At 46.8% G+C, this 17184-nt stretch overlaps 1 protein-coding gene across 1 annotated transcript in view; it reads right to left on the bottom strand.

Moving 5' to 3' along the window:
* MCU (mitochondrial calcium uniporter) overlaps positions 1-14644 on the bottom strand; it is a gene marked incomplete at both ends in the record, with an annotated part of 80916 nt that extends 66272 nt beyond the window's left edge. The window contains one exon of the mRNA XM_079536209.1: positions 14516-14644. Within this exon, the coding sequence (XP_079392335.1) occupies positions 14516-14644 (129 nt within the window). The remainder of the gene's footprint in view (positions 1-14515) is intronic.
* Positions 14645-17184: the final 2540 nt, after the last annotated feature.

Genomic DNA, 17184 nt, shown 5'->3' with positions numbered 1-17184 from the left:
AAACCACCTGCTGTATTTATACTGCACACTACTCAAGATTTAACTCCAGTATTATTACAGCCACATGTACATACCTGACACCACAGTCATATTTCCTAAAGCACAGAGATTTACTTGAATGTGATGTTTTATGGCCATATTGCAGAGGCAGGCATGTCATCAGTGCAAAGAAAAGTCGACTTCTGATAACCTCCAAAAAACACCACTGTACACTATGTACTATATCTCTCTAGTAAAAGTATAATGCTAATTAGATCTGTTCCATCATACAGCACTAAATAACAATCCATTTCTGCTTATCCCTGGCAAGTCACAAGAGCTGCGTACCAAGAAACTCCCTCTGAAAGCATCCTGGAGTTAATGCACATGCAAGTCCAGAGAGCAGAACAGGCAGCCTGATTCTGGTTGCAGTCTTATTTACAATCAACTTCCTCCTTTCCAGTTCAGACTTCAGCAACATGAACAACTCAATCCCAAAGGCAGTTTTAAAAACAGAACAAATAGCCAGTTGAACATCACAAGTCAAAAATCCTTTATGAGGTCCAAGAACTATTCTGCTTCTCCAGGAATGACTCAAAGGATGCCATTCAAAGGGCAGAGATTCCTAGAAACTAAACATTTACTTACAGCATACCTGGGGAAATCCACACAGCGGTGGCAGTGTGCTCTGCAAAGCTCCTTTGCATCCAGACAAGGAAGGATTCATGAAGGTCAACCACTTGCCTGCACAGGGACTGCATAAAGTCTCTTCCTCTGAGGCCTCTTTCCCAGCACACAGCTACAGAGCGAGCAGGCACAAAGCAAGTTGCAGCAGCTTCTCAAAGTCAGGGTCACCCTGCAACTCGTGCATATTAACCCACACTTACAAGTCCTGAAAACCAGGAGAATATCCAGTTTACAAACTTGTACTGATACTGGAATATGCCAACACCAGTTCTTCCTACCACATTGTCCTCTTCACACACGTTTCACAGCTCAGGCATATGGACAATGGAAGTTGTGCACTGGCTCCCTTCTCTGTTGAAGATACAAACACCTCTAGGTCTTGAATTCAAATAGGTTCAGAGTCCTCTAACCCAAACATTAACTTCTCCACTGGAAAGAATGAATGAAATGCCAGAGTGTGATACAAGCAACCACAAGATTGGTGAGTCCAATGCTTCCAACTTCACGAGGGATGCCTTGCAAAACAGCTCTTTGCCAAAACAAATGCTTTCAAAGAAACTGAGAGAGGGCAAAAAGATCATGGTGGCCCTACAACTCACAAGCTGTGTCATTCTCATTTCGCTTGACTGTGGAATCAGCAAAACATCAAGAAATCTGAACATAGCCTTCCCACTTTACAGCATCTAAAAAAATCTAAGTGAGGTATTTGGTCTCATCTGAATTAATAAAGCAACAGTAAAACCAGAAACATTTGATGCTGAACCTCTGTGCAATTTACTGCAAGTGATTTGTTGTTGACTGCATACATCAGTGTTACAGGAGCCTGCCAGATTACTGTTCTACTGACAGCAAATCCCTGTCATTTTTCTAAACTAGGATAATCTTAACATAAGTACAGAACGATAAGCTGTATGCAAACACATACCCTCAACTTCATATTCTAAAAATTGTTCTAACATATTCTGAATGAAAACAGCCCCACAAGTTTTAGAATCCCTACGCAGTGCTCTGAGGATTACAGTGTACATTTCTTGCTTCAAATTATCACCAGTGAAAGGTCTCAACAAGATGAGTCAGTCAACAATGCCGTACAACAGCCTGGCTGGTGAAGATGCTGCTTTAACAATCGTCAAAAAAAGCTGTTTGATCAAAAATGAATTTGCAGAAACATGGAGACTGGGAGCGATGCACAACAATCTGTGTGCTGGTTAAGCAGGGACTCCATACCTGTGCTCCATACGTGTGCTGTGGGGGTCTGTGTGGCTTTCAGAAACTACAGTTATTAGGAGACAGAAGAAAAGGGAGAGGACAGAAAGGCGCAAGCAAGACATTTATCACTGCAGGCTCTGGAGCTTCAAGTCAGCACATTACATGCAATTAATCTTGCTGGCTACTGGTACTTAGCTTTTTCAGCAAGTAAGGTATTAGTCGCACTCAGTAGCTCTACAGAGCCGTAGCACCTCAGAAATACCAGAATAGGTGCTATAAAGAAAGAAAGGACTGACATAAGGTGAGATGTACCCCATTCAGGTACGCACCATACAAAGACAGAACAGCAGCCACATCAATGGTAGCAGCAAGGGTACCTCCAGCATCACAAGGGTTGGAAGGAGTTCTTGGCAGTCTAAAGAAATGGCGCTCAGTCAACCACATAGGCCACAAGGAGCATTCAGGGGCCTGTTTTGGAGATTGAAAGGCAATTACTACCTAAGTAGCAGCTTCAGATAAAAGAAAAAAGCCTATATGTGAGAGTCATATTTTGTTCCACAGACTCCAGGAAGACTGTCTCACTAGAGATGGAGCAAGGACTGCTGCTGCAAAGGAAGGAGGTTTGCACTCCAAAGCAAGCTCTGAGCACTAGATTAAACCAACAAATCAAACACTAACATTCACATGGCCCACACTGCAATGTAAAAGCATGTACAGCAGATGAGCTCAGGATGTTTCTAACGCAACAAACAAGGAGAGAAAGAGCAGTTTTTAGTAGCTAAGCGTGGCATTGCTTTGTCACGTGTTTTTATTCACCTCAATTCAAAGCTGCTCTAAACAGAAGTATTTTTATTCTTACCAGCTGGAACTAACAAACTGAATCAATTGCACTGCCACCACCTCCACAACAGTCAGCATAAAGGCACACCTCCTTTCCTCTTCTCTTAAGGACTAATTGGTAGCAGACTGCATCCAACCTTTGAGCTTTGTAGCTCTATCCTAGTTACTGTGTATAGAAAGAGATGACTAATGCTGATCAGACCCGTGGGTGGAAAAGCAGCAAGTGTCAAGTCAGAGTCCGGTTATTTTTCTCCTATCAGATCAGTTATCAGCAAGCCTGCAATCACCAATCATAGCTGCTGAGACGTTTTATGGTATGTGTAAGGTTGTGCTCCTCCTAGAGTATTCGTAATGAGTTATTTTTTATATTTTTAAGAGCAACTAATAGCCCTACAACAACTCAGTAGTCTTATTAGGAGGAAGTGAACACCTATCACTAGGCAACAGCCCTAGCGAAGAAAAAATTTTATTTTTTTTAAGTACACTATTACATAGGGGGGAAAAATACATTGTAGCAACAGCACCAAAATGACCAAATCATAGGTAACAATAGCATCATCTCACAAGAGTTACTGGAATTTAAGTCAAGAAACTAAAAAGAAATCACTCAAGTGTTTCAAAATGCCATCAAAACCTTGCAATACTACAGCAAGAGATCACCAAGTGAAACATCAACAGGTGGCAATAGTTCAGCCTCACTCCATTCTTCATCTACTCTTAGTGTTCTCTTCTGTCTGGAACTATCCTTAGCCTTCCCTGTAGACTGACATACTAGCCTCCCTGAGAATCTGAGAGACTGATTTATACAGATTAGCATATTATCAAGTTCACTTTCAATATTGCTCACCTTGAACTTCATTATCTGCTTTAAAGAAGATAAAGGTATTATACTTACAATGTCTCTTCAGCGTAGCATTCTTCAGTTTGGCAATGAATTCTGTAGGTATTTTTCACAGTGAGTGTTGGAAGGATTTTTATATTCAGGTAGCATGCAATAAATCAGAATTTCCCTCCCATGGAGTCACACATTTCCAGTGCCAATCTCACATTTATGCACCAGCACTTCATGCACCTCAAACAGCCCACTGTAGAAGTTGAAGGACTCACCAAGATGTCTTTGCAATAAGAAAGAAGATGCTGCTAATCAGTTCCATTTCTTCAGATAATAGACAAGCTGAGGTAGATCTATTCATTCTTACAAGCTTCAGGCTGGAAAGCTTGACGAGATTGCTAACAAGGATGGAAAAACGTCATGTGAATCTGTATGACTGACAGGGAATACTGAGGTGCAAACTTCACCTCAGCACAGAGAGAGACCAGAGCTGGAGAGCTGCAGTTACAGACACAGCTCACAAAACACGAGTTCTAATCACTGCGTATTAAGTAAATTAATCACTGTGTATTAAGTAAGTTTCACATGCTAATGACCAGCTCAGTTTGCAAGTAAATATAACTATTTTCAAATGAAACATTGCAGAGATGCTCTTTTCAAGGCAAATTATGGCCAAAATAACTCATTTAGATGTGCTTTATATCACTTCACGTTTACAGAGAAAAAAGGTAGACGTTTTGAGAACTTAAGCACCATAAACTAAAGAAACAAGATTCAACAGATATTTGTGAATACTATGAAAACTGAGAGGGTCTTAAACTTGGAAAATGTGACAAAGAGCTGAAAAGCTTTATCATTCACAGGTTTCTCTAGGACAGCCTGAAGCATGCAGGCTAACCCATCTCAGGGGGACAGCCACAAAAGTTATCAAAAAGGAATTACGTGTTGTTTGTTGGTTTGGGGCTTTTTTGAGGGTGCGTTCGGTAGAAATAAGATGAAGGCTTTCTTCACTTTTTAGCAAAGACAACTCAGTGTGACAGATCTGAGGACTGATAAGCACCTCTCAGGTAGCGAGGTTTCCATCCACCTTGGCCAATCAGCCACATAGCACAGCCTCCAGACACTTTATGGCATCTCAGAGCACAATTACAGCAATTCAGTTTTCTTCGTGCACTTCCACGTTCCCACAGATATAAAAAAGCTTGCATATATTCTTGGGTCAGAATCCAACATGAAGCATCGTTGGCACTAACTTGTGGCTAAAAATTCACATTCTGAAGGAGACAAATAGAGCTTTGCTGCCATCAAACCCGTACCCTAACAGCAAACACGGAGATACAACTATCAGCTGACTGGCGTACAGCAACGCAGGCTCTCTAGTGTAGAAATCCATATAAATTATGTAAATACTGCCTTGAAAAGCACTGTTGTGCTTCAACTCCAATTCCAAGAGCAGCCCTCCGCAGCACGCTCTGTTACATAAATGTCAGGCTAATCACAGCAACTCTGCTCACAGATGTTGCCAAATCTCCTGAAGTATAAATGTGGATGAAAGCATTCAGGATGAGTCAGCTGCACACCCACCTTCCTTGGGAGTACAAACTACATTAATGACAACAGGCTGACCACAACAACAAACAGACCTTTAGGAGATTAAAGTACTTGTTTCAAACTGACCTACACTCAGTAATTCCTCCTCTTCACTGATACCAGAATAATTTGGGGGTGCTGAGCTTCTAACCTCCAGAAGTAAGACTGCATCCAAGTGGAGTCTGATGATTTTTCAGCCCAGGATGAAAAAAAAAAAAAAAAAAAGACAGAAGCTCATCTGTGCCACCAACAGCCATTTCTATTTCCATGTTTGCCCAAGAAATAGGTTATGAAAACAGCAGCTCCACTGAACTCAAAGCCTCACACCCAAAGCCTCAATGCTTTCCTCTAACATTCCTGCCAACTCAAAAGCCCAAATGTGCATTGTCTCATCTCCTGCCCTACTGAATTTAGCTAAATAGTGAAGAGGAGTACTTGTGGAACTGTTTGTTTAAAACTACTCTCTCCATCACTAAATGCCAAGAGGAAATATGGAAACGGTCACTCCCACACATCAGAGTGACTGGCTGATTCACAATTGGGATAGATTTTTCATGAGTCCATGTGCAAATTTGAGTCACAATATTTATCTCTGGATAAAGTTACTCTTGAGATGAAATTAAGCTTGGACAGTATAAATCTATTCAACGTCGTGGTCAGAGAAGTTCATGATTTTCTGGCTTCCAAGCAAAGCTCTGCTTGGGACCAACAGCTTCTCATTCCTTGGCAATTACAATTTCATCACTCCATCAAGCGGTTAGGAAGGAATGTTCCCACATTTGTAATGGTTTCTTCTTTCAACTCCGCTTTTCCAGGTGCCTAGAAAGCAGATCTGCAGGAAGACTGACTTTTAGAGTCCCACCTAACATGCCAAACCAGTAAATTGTGTGGATAACGTGGCATTCAGCTACGCTTTTGAAGAGCGCGAGTTCTAGGAACAACTGTCTTCAATGATCAGAAAAGCTCCATTAATGAGAAAGTTTTGAAGAGAAAAAAAAGTGCTGTCTGTAAGCAGTTAAGCTACCTCTGATTTCACAGCTTGTCACTTTGCAGCAAGCACACCACAGGTAAGCCTGGGCAACCACATGTTTGGCTGCAGCCAAAATGAAGCCTGGATCCTCACATTCTGTTTGCTCCCATTGCCTTCACTTGCATGGAAACAGAACAGTCTCAAACCACCCATCTTCTGCAGCCTCATCTCAGTCCCTGCACGCAGTGCTGGCCACAGCCTGAACGACAGCCAAATAGCACTCCACTATATTTTTTCCAGGCAGTTCATAAAGCACAAGGACAGCTTATCTGTAGCTTGCAACAGGAAGGGAAAAATCTTTAATATATTCATTTAACTCAGAGGAGAACATTAAGAGCTGGTTTCATTACTAGCAATACACATGGCTTGGAATGCAACTCCTCTTTCTTAAGACAGAAACTTGAGTTGGTTTTCCTGAATCACTTACAGCCGAGTCCACATGAAGACGACTGCTCTCTTAATACAATATCCCCAAACTCAGAGAGGAAACAATACAACACTTATTAGGGTAATTATCAAATCAACCCAATATTTGGACAATGGAATTTCTGTTATCGCTGCTTTGAAATAAGTTCTTTGATAAGGAGAATAGCCCTGCAGTGAGCAGCAGTCTCCCTTGGGAGCTTTTGACACAGCAGATGATGTTACGCATTACAAACATGCCGTGCTCCATCATCCAGCAGAACATCAGGCAACTCCCCCTTCCCCTGCAGGAATCCAAGAGGATTCCCCAAGTAACACGATGAATGAAAGCGTCTTCATTACAAAAAAAGGAATCATTTTTTCCCATGCAAAATCTCATCCTTTTTTCCAGTCTCTGTTATCTGAGGGAGAGAATTACTTTCTCTGCCAGCCTCTCCTCTCAGTTCTCCCGCTCACAAGAATCCCTACAATGTTTCAGAGAGATCCACAATTAATTTAAGTTACCTTTAAACAGCTGCTGCAGCACATTGCTCCTGTCTACCTTTCATCTAGAAAACATGAACGGACACAGAATGTCAGACACTTGCCAGCAGTAAGCATTGCATGCATAATGATATCAGTCGTTTCACAGAAGTGCTACGCAAAGAAACACCGTGCAGACCCTGGCCAGTGCTCTCTAACATCATTTGAAATATTCCTGTCACACCTGTGCTGCTTTAGACTGCCCATTTTCTCTTAAAATCTTCACCTGTCAGAGCAATACTTACAATTCTCATTTCTGGAGGTACTTTGCCAGGCAGAAAACTCACTGACATTTAATTTCAAACATCTAAGAAAGATGACAAAGTATGAGAATATCGTTGTTGGTTTTTTAAAATGGTTTAAGTAGAGAAATCAACTGTTTTTCTTTTACATCAGTTTCAACCATCCAACTGATCTCTTATTTCAGAGCATACCTTAGAGCCCACTACAGTGACTACATTTTGGCCAACGAAATATCCATTTGCTCTTTATTCTACAGATTTCACTTGCAAGTCATGAAGAGCTCAGCATCATTAAAAGGTATTTTTGGTCAAAGACAAGCAAGGTTTAAGAGCAACATCTACAGTCATTTTTCTGTGTTTTCAAACTTGTGCAGTTCCAAGAAGCAAAGAAATTGGAAGAGCATCCTGGAGCAATGAGTCTGGAAAAACAAACCTGCATGACTGCAAACCGTGCTTCTCAAGAGGTTATTGGATCTGCTGGAAGACAAGCTTTAATCACAAAGATAAGCTTAAAAGCAAGACACCTTGACCATACTGTGGGCTGCATGCAACCTTGGGTTTTTAAACTTCAAAAGCTCTGGGAAAGATTGTTATGGAAACCTAAACTCTACTTCAAGTTAGAGCTACTGTTTTATTGGATTTATCAAGTACTTCCTAGAGTGCTCCAACACAGAGAGGGCTTCAAGTTTACCCCATATCTTACCTAGGAGGTCTGGAGTACCTACGCCAAGTGACAGGTAGACAAACAGAGGAAGGAACCCATACAAAGAACAGCAGCTGACAAGGAGCAAACAGGCACGGCTCAGCAGCCACCACCAAGTCACGTTTTAGCTGACAGTGAGCAAGCCCATATGTCAAGGAAGTACCTCCTGCTCATTGGAAGCTGCATCTTCTACAAATTGTTGGCAAAGCGATGAGTTTACAAGGAACATATGTCAGATCCTAACTGGATGGTTTTTAAAGTTGCTGAAGCACACAGGTCTCAAAGGTAGAAACAAAACATTTACACTACTGTATTTAGGGAATGCATTTTTCCTTAGCAGCTCCAAGGTAGAGCCACAATTGATATGAGACCATGCAAATCAACTCAGCACACAGCTCAAGGAATTACAACATAACAAAATAACACAATAAAAGATTTGCCTAGCTCAGTGCTTTTCAAGGTAACATGGTTATGCAGAACAGAAAAAAGAGACTCTGCTAGACTCCTCTCCAGCAGCAGACGTAGAAAATTGGAAGGCAGGCTGGAAACTCCATTCCATCTGGAAGAAAAGGATGCTGTTTGCCAATTGCTGCCTGTGATCACTTCACTCAAGGACCGACGGTGAGTTTCCCCATCCAAAACTGCACGTAGATTAATACAATAAATCCAGTTACTTGGTTTCCTACTTTCAACCCATTCAATCAACTAACGGAATTGAGATGCTGCAGCAAAGGAATCCTCACATAACCCCACATTCGGGTGCTGTGCAGCAAGAAGCTCCATGCAGCTCCTGTCTGAGAGGGCTCAGATGCTCCCAGCTCCCCCCCACACACACACCACACCCTCTGCTTCTACATGCATTTCAAAAGCATTGGCTTTGCACTTTTATCTGGAAACCACTTGACTACCTCACACTACTTTGAAGCTTACCAGGTAAGCTTCACTTAATGGAAGGAACAGATAGCAACATACACAGCTGAAGACCTACATGATGTAAGCAGTAGAAATGGTTAGCACAGCACAATTTCACACCAAAACCCTCTCAAATCAGCGATAAATTTCACAAAGAATTTTCTTGAACCCCACAAAGTTTGAGGCTAAAACCTCAAAATACACTGTTTTGTTCCCAAGAGGCTACAAGACAGGATGCAAGACTTGGTGATTCAGAGTTTGTGTTATGGCTGTCATGGGGGCAGGCAAGATGCTCTCGTACCCCAGTATGACAACTGACAGTGCTTGGCACAGCCTGGCACAGGCCCAATGGAAGCCCAGCAGGCACACCAGCCTGCCAAGCACTGAGCTGACCACACTCTGGGTTGGCAGGTATGCTGCGCTCCCCATGGAAATTCACCATTCTGAAAGCATTAAGACCAGACAACCCTTAAGCACTCTTCAGGGAAGAGGTCTGTTGGTAGACCAGGACACCTTCCCCTCACCTCCGTGCAGTTACAATCTCATACAACTGCTGTGAAAGCAGCCTACTGAGCTTAGGTCAGCCTGCAGCAGCCATGGTTTAATAGCTCGTTCTGTGGGGAGCCATGGCCATCCTCCAGTAGGCCCCTGATAAGTTATCTATCCAAATGGAATCCCATTTTAATTATTCCAATGAACAGTTTCAGAGATTTGACAGTGACCTCACGGTGTGGCAATACCTTCCTCCTGGGGAAGCCAATAAGAATGATTCACTCAAACAAGGCTGCCTTCCACATTTTTTCCTCTCCTACTTATGCAAGTGGTTCTGTTTCTTAATTCCTTAAGAGCTGCCAAGAATGCAGAAAGAGATAGCAGCCATACTTCATATTTTGCACAAGACATAAGCGATGTCCCATAGGCTTGCCCTACTGCAAAATAATTCCATGTCACATTCAAGTACTGCATATTTTCATCTTTGTTGAGATGACATACAATTTGGGCCCTTAGTACTGGGAAGAAAACCCTTTGCCAAAACTTGAACGGAAAAAAGACAAATCATTTTCCATTCATCATTACATACTCAAGGACAGAACGCTCCTGAACACCAGCTCAGTCTAGTTTGCCCTCACAAAGTCAGTACCAAAATACAATCAACAACAAGACAGTGACATCAAAGATGATCTCTTACCTCAAGAGCACTTTAGATACCGCAACTGTTCCTCCTCAGCAGAGGGAGCTGCCCTGGACCGTCCACGGCAGCATAAAGCAGCAGTTGAGCTCTGAGGGAAGCTGACTGCCGGCCAACAGTACAAACACTTGCTCAATAAACAAATAATTAACATCCCCAAACTAAAATCGTTTCTGCACCTGCACGGACAGCAAGCACTTGCAAATAGGGAAGTAATTTAAATTACCAATTTGTGATCTGTTTGCTATTTTATAGAACGGTAAGCAAGTGACTCATAACACCAATGTTTTAAAACTTCAGTTTTACCCACAAGACTGCACATAAGCTAATCTCATAGAGAGATCTTATCTCAAAGATGAGGCTAAAAACAGCTTCAGAAAATGAATGAAAAGTGTTCCTTTTTTTTCCTTGATTCCTATAAGCAGAGCTGTACCCCTCCTGCCTGAGGATAGCTGAGAAACATTCCCCAGATGGAAGGAAATCTGCCCTGGAATTTCTGTATTAATGGCTGGATCAACCTTACCATGACCGTAATTTCCTTTCCCATCACAGAGCCTACACAGACTCTTGATTACTCCCATAGACTGGGCTGTTAAAAAAAAAAGAAGTACTAACAAGTAATTGTCACCCATTGCTGATATTTACCCCTCTCTGAGTATCACGTCCTTCACGCACACAGCCCTGCAAGGGTATTTCTGGACTCTGTGAAGCAAAGCTTTTTACTGTTCCCTGCAAGAAAAAGATGCCACGAGCAGAACAGAGCTCTGAAATTTTTTTAATTTTTTTTTTTTTCTTTTTCTCAATTCAGCATCCCTTCAAAACCTATTATGCTCTGTAAGAATGAATCAGTGTTTAGCCACTTTCATACACCCAATGGGTCTTCCTGATCATTTTTGGCCGTGCAAGAAATCCCAGTGCAATCTAACAACAGGAAAACAACAACAACAACAACAAAAAATGCTAAGCAGTAAAAGATTCCCACCTTAGTTCCATTGCTCCATGAGAAAAGCTGAGCACAGATTCCCTTTTCTTATTTGAGGTTAAAATACTGAAAGTTTCCTTACTTTTGAACCCTTCAAATGAGCATTCGGCTGTAGCTTCTGTTGTAACAGTAAATCTAGTAGGAGGCTGCCTCGTTTGCCTTGCATTTAATTAGATTAGGCAGCACTGAAGCAGGCAAGTGCTAATGATAGCTACCAGAAATTGTTACCCTTTAGCTACCTTCTGCCAGGGTGAGGTGAGCAAGGAGTTAGCAGGGCAGCAAATACCTGTCTGTGGGAAGGGGGTGAAGAAAGAAGCAGGAGGAAAGGGAATTCTAGTGGAAAGCTCCATCTTAACAGCAAAGTGAACAACTGCTAGGGCTCTTTACATTATAGAAGTTCTGCTGTGATGGGATTTATTTATATTTCAGTTCAAGCCACATCCTATCTTGACTTTCCAAGTGACATCAAATGTATCTGCTCTTGTTCTACAGCCCACGTGCCATTGATCCCATGAAAATGAATGTATCACTCATCCAACACTATGGAGGAAAAAAAAAATCAGACAAAAAAAAAATCAAACAAAACTGCTGTAAAATATCTACATGGACTTCCATAGTAAAGCCCTAGGGGAGGGGCAGGGTTGAATTTAGTATTCTGCATCCCAGCATGGGAAACAACTGAGGTCAAGGTAGGCGTAACAGTTTTATGCCCCTTCAATCCATTGCACAGCCAGCAGTTCTTCACCTTGTTAATCATCCATTTCAAAATTATTATCGGCAGTAGGCGAGATCAGGAAAACAGAAGTGCATTTAATTAAGGAAGCCTGCTAATTTCCATCCTCAGCAAAAATCCAGACACCACACCAAGATGTTCTTCCAGCAATTGCAGCCCTGGCAGCCAGTCGGCACCACCAGGTGAATTCTGTGAAATCCGAGCCTACCAAATAAGTTTGTTTCAGGAGAGAGGCAACAGAACGGCAACAAACCGCGGCTAGTAACAGCCGGGGCATGAGGTGCTACAGGGCCCACGATATCCTGACACAAGGGAGCAACAGCTCCTTTGAAAGCTTGTGCTGCAACAGTTTCAGCCACAGCCTGAAAAGGCGGCTGAACTGTGCTGTATGCACAGTATCTCAGCCATGAGGAGCCGGCCTTGGCACAGCGCTCATCCTATCTTCCTCCTGGGACTTCTCACCCTATGGAACTCATCTCACTGTGCGATTCAATACGGGAGAGTCAGCACCAAAATCCTTCTCCACCCAGCACACCTCTCACCATAGGTAACTCTGGTTCTCACCTACGGCAGCTTTTAAAACCAGCCTGCTACTGCTTGATAACTGCAGGCAGTTCAGTCTCTATAGTCCTCTCTTGCTCTTTTTTTAGGCCTAAAAGGAGTCTGCCATCTACCCAGAATCACAAAGATTAAGTACCACAGAGCACCACATGCAGCTGAGCCCTTGATTTCCTGCAGATACTCTTCTCCAGAACTGAAATAACCAATTACATCTTAACCCAACATAACTGAAACAGCTAGTTACATACACCAATACAATAACAAGAGTCTACTCTTAACAGGTGAAAGCCATAAAGATTAAGCATTTGACATACAAAACCAGATGTATTTAAGTCTTTTGTCTACCTAACACCATGTATAGGAAAAAAAAAACCAACCACCTAGGTTCATAAAGTAAGCTTTTTCACAAAAGGCTGCTTCCCACCCGCACTGCATCTCAGCAGCACAGAGCTTTTACCTCTGGCAGCTTACCCTTAACACCCACATCTCTCAGAACAAGCAGGGAGCCAATGAGGACATTCTCTCGCTTCCTAAGGAAGTTTCCTCTCAGGAACATCTACATCATTTTCTCTCCATGCTTCTGAGGACAAGCTACCTGACAGGAAAGCAGCAGTGAGTTCTAAGCAGCAGGAAGCACTGTAAGACCTTGCTAATAGGCAATCTCACAATCTAGGCCTGCTACAAGCTCTACTAGATGTTAGCAGAGCCAACACCCTGATAGCCCACCAAGCATTGAGCTCCCCTGCCACTGCTCACAAAGTCAACACAAGGAGTTGTGTGCTCGCACTGCTGCGGCATGCCTTGCGTCAGCCAAAACCTCTTCTGCCAAGCACTGGTTAGGCTTCTCCCCATCACTCCTCCTGCTTCCATTCTTTGGCACTTTGTTCACATAGCTGTTGCATAGAAAAAGGAACCAGACTCCTACCTCATCTTGCTTGCCTGCCTCTCCCATCGCCCTCTTCCATAGCCAATGTTACAGCAACACTCAGACCTCCACACCAGCAGCTCTGATGCTTTGCTTCACAAACCAATGGTTCACCCATTCTCCTCTCCAAAGCTGCAGCCATCCACCCACTCCCAGGCAGAAGGGGACATGACAGCAGTCCGTTCACTGCTTTCAAAACACATCAGAAAGCTATAAATGCTTTATTTCAGCCCCCCATCTCCCAGCATAACTGCAACGTCATCAGAATCTTCCTAAACCAAGTATTTACCCGAGAGTTCAGACCTTCATACTCCCTCTGACGTTATCTAAACACCATTCTTCACACTTCACCCATTTCAAGACGGTTCTCCCTTATTCACTCACAGAAGTCAAGTCATTAGAGCAGTTTCTTCTAATATACTCCAGTTGAAGGGACTCACCCAAAAGAGCATTTACCACTTCCTCTCTCATTCAAGGAGGCCCATTTATCATCGCTTCGAGGCACTGAGCGACAGGCTCCCCCCGTGCGCACACTACACCCTGCCCGCTTAGCGGACCAGAACTACAGGAGCAGCAATGTTGGAAAAGAGCCCTCGGGTCACCCTGCCCACGTCCCTCAGCGCCACATCTCCGCGGCAGCGCAGCACCTCCACGCAAGCCGACTCCCACCCCTCTGCAGCCCGCGACCCCAACAGCCGCGACCCCTTGCAACCCGCCGGAGCCGGAGCCCCGCCGCACCCCCGCAGCCGCGCGGTGCGAGGCGCGAGGCGAGGCGCGTGCCGGCCGCGACCCCGCGGGCTGCCCGCGCGCCACCTGGCGGCCACCACCACCTCCGTTAGCTCGGCACGGCCGGAGAGCTCCCGCCCGGCCCAGCCCGGCCCCGCTCCGCTCCGCCGCCGCTCCTCCCCACCACCCCCCCTCGTGCCGAGGGAAGTTGACGGGGCCGGGATCCGCCCGGGGCGGGCCGCCGCCCCGCTCAAGTTTCGCGGCGCTAAGAATAACGCGCAGCTGCCGCCGGCGCCGCAGCCCCCCGCGGGCCCAGCTCCGGGCGGGCGGGCGGGCGGACGGAAAGCTCCCGCCGCCTCCTCGCTCCGCAACCTCCCCGGCCGCCGCCTGAAGGGCACGGCCCCGCGGCGGGCGCTCCCGCCTCACTCACCGTCCGGTGTCGCTGCTGCTGCCGGCGCCGCCCCAGCGCCGGGAAGCAGCCGGCGGCGGAGAGCGTGGCGGCAGCGCCGCGGTGGCGGCAGAGAAGCAGCGGCAGGGACCGGCCCGCCGAAGCCGCCATCGCGCGCGCTGAAGCCGCCCCGCGCGCACGGCCAGACTCGCGCTGCGGCGGCGGTCGCTGCTGCTGCCGCCCGGCGGGTGGGGGAGAGGAGGAGCGGCGGGGCGGGGCCGGAGGGCGGCGGCGGCCAATCGGAGCCCTCCTCCCGCCGTCCCGGGGCTCGTCGAGCCGGGCGGGCGGCCAATCGCCGCCGCGCGGCCGCCGTTCCGAGAGAGAGGATTGGTAGTCGCCTCGTCTCCCCTCCTCCGACTCCCTGCGGGCGGCGGGCGGGACCGCGAGCGGGCCGGAGGGCGGGGAAACTCCTCAGGGGCGGCGCTGAGGGGCGGAGCTCCGGTGCTACAGCGGCGGCGGGAAGAGCGCGTGGGAGCGCGCTCGTGGGGTGGCGGCCGGCGGCTCCCCTTATGCCGAGAAAATGCCCATCTCAGCGGAGTGCGGAGAGCCCTCGGCACTGCCGCGCTCAGGGCTAGGTAAAAAGCGCAGGCAGGGCAGTCAGCAAACGCACTGCTGTAAGCCGAGCATCACGGCAACTGGTTGCAGAACGGCTGATTAATCGGGACAGGGAAATCTCCCTGTCTGAGAGGGACTCCGACACCCCCAGGGCGTCAGCTGTGAACCTGCCATTGCCACAATGCGCGGCGTTTCCTCACCTCGCCAGAAGTACACAGTGCACGTGTAAAGCGACAAACAGCTCCTCCAAGGCAAGCATTTGTTTTTGCAAATGCTCTCTCAAAATCGAATGTAGTTTTGCATTCACACCAAAAGCATGCACTAAAACCTGCCCCAAAACTTCCCCAGGATGCCATCTCCACCTCACAGTTGCTACCACATCCTTCTCTTTCCAGGTCCAGCATCTACATCACAGATAGCCAAGCAATTTAGAGTTTTGTGCCCAGCTCTGCTATCCTTCGCACCTTCTGCATAGCAGCAACCACTTGAAGTTTGCTGCAATTGGATTCTGCAATTAGAGAAAAACTCGTCCTCTGATGCTGACAGATTGCCAGCCCATCTCCATAGGAGGACATTAGATGTTTGAAAATCAAATTGGCTTACCTGAGTGCTTTAATTTGAGGCTCCACCTGCTGCAGGTGCAGCAGCTCCAGTGATGTGCTTCTGCGTGGATGCAAGAGGCTTTGGGGAGAGGGCTGTTTGCTTGAGTTTCTAGCTGCCAAACTGGTTTCCCGTGCTGAGGTGAACCAAACCTGCCCAGGTGGACACATATCACACCAGGCAGGGATTTCTACTCTTTGACAGCAGATGCTCAGTCAAATTTATTTCCCAGAAGACTGTTTCTAGCCAAAAAGAAGCAAAGAAACAAAACAAAACAAAAACCCAGCTAATTATATCCTCAAATCATCAAACCTAAACAATATACAAACCTCTTAGACATCACATGTAAGTCCTTGCTGGACCTATATACGTACACATATATACACGTGTCCCCTAGGCCCTATACGCAGCCCTTTCAGGTCCTTTCTCTACATATTCCTTCAACCTCCGCATAAGAGCTCACGCACACACCTTTCATGACCTTCTGTACACACACACACCACGCCCCGCTCAGAGTCTTTTCAGGATCTACGTACAAGACCCCTCAATTTATCACAGGCGTCCAGGACCCATTCACAAGCCCTCTGACCCTACACATGTATGTATACACATTATACACGTGTGTTCGTCAGGAAAAAATACCTGCCAATTCCCACAGCAATTCAACAGACACACCCCGATCCCTTAGACCTCACACACTCCGAGACCGCACGCATCACGCCCCAAACCCCTCACCGAGCCCTACACGCCCAGCCCCACAACTACACCCCTTTCAGGACTTCCCGCGCACTCCGGGCGGGCAGTGACGGCGCTGTTCCCGCCTCCTGGCGGTGCCGCCCGCGGAAGCGCGGGCGCGGTGGGCGGTGCGTGACGGCGCCGAGGTGAGCGGGGCGGCGGCGCCGGGGCTGCGGGCCTCGGGGTGCGGAACGACGTGACCACGGGTTCCTTTGGGGCCGGGGGAGCCGCTGGGGGACGGTGGGAGCTCTGAGGGTGCGGGACAGCGGCGCGCCGTGCGTTGGGCCGGGCTGTGCCGCCGGCCGCTGCTTGTAGAGCCGCCTAGGTGAATCCTCGCTGTGGCGGCCGCGAGCGCGAAGCTCGAAAGTTGGGAAATAAAGCTGCTGCCCGCCGGACCTGCGGTTCGGAGCGAGCCCGGGTGTCCGGAAAGAGCTTCGCTTCGAGCTGCGCTGGCTGCCGGTGACAAGCTTCCCTTCGGGTCGGTGCCTGTTCTAAATTTAACTCCCTTTCCTTCCTGTGCTTTATTGAGTGATGTAAACGCTTCTCGCCGCCAGAATCCCTCTGCCTGCTTCTTGCCAGCCGCACCAAAGGCTTTCTCACGTGGTGGTCGGTGCCTTTCTCGAGGGCAGCAGCTGGGCTGCGCACCGCACACCTCGCTGTGCCCGGCACCTGCTGGCAGCGCTGTGTGGGTCCCAGCGGGCTGAGGCCTCCAGGTGCTGCCACAGCTGCTGGAGGTGGGGAAGAGCTTTCAGTAGGCTGTG

This window comes from Tetrao urogallus, assembly GCF_951394365.1.
Source record: "Tetrao urogallus genome assembly, chromosome: 5".
Taxonomy (NCBI): domain Eukaryota; kingdom Metazoa; phylum Chordata; class Aves; order Galliformes; family Phasianidae; genus Tetrao; species Tetrao urogallus.
The sequence above is the reverse complement of the archived record's forward strand: the minus strand, read 5'-3'. Positions and strand labels throughout refer to the sequence as shown.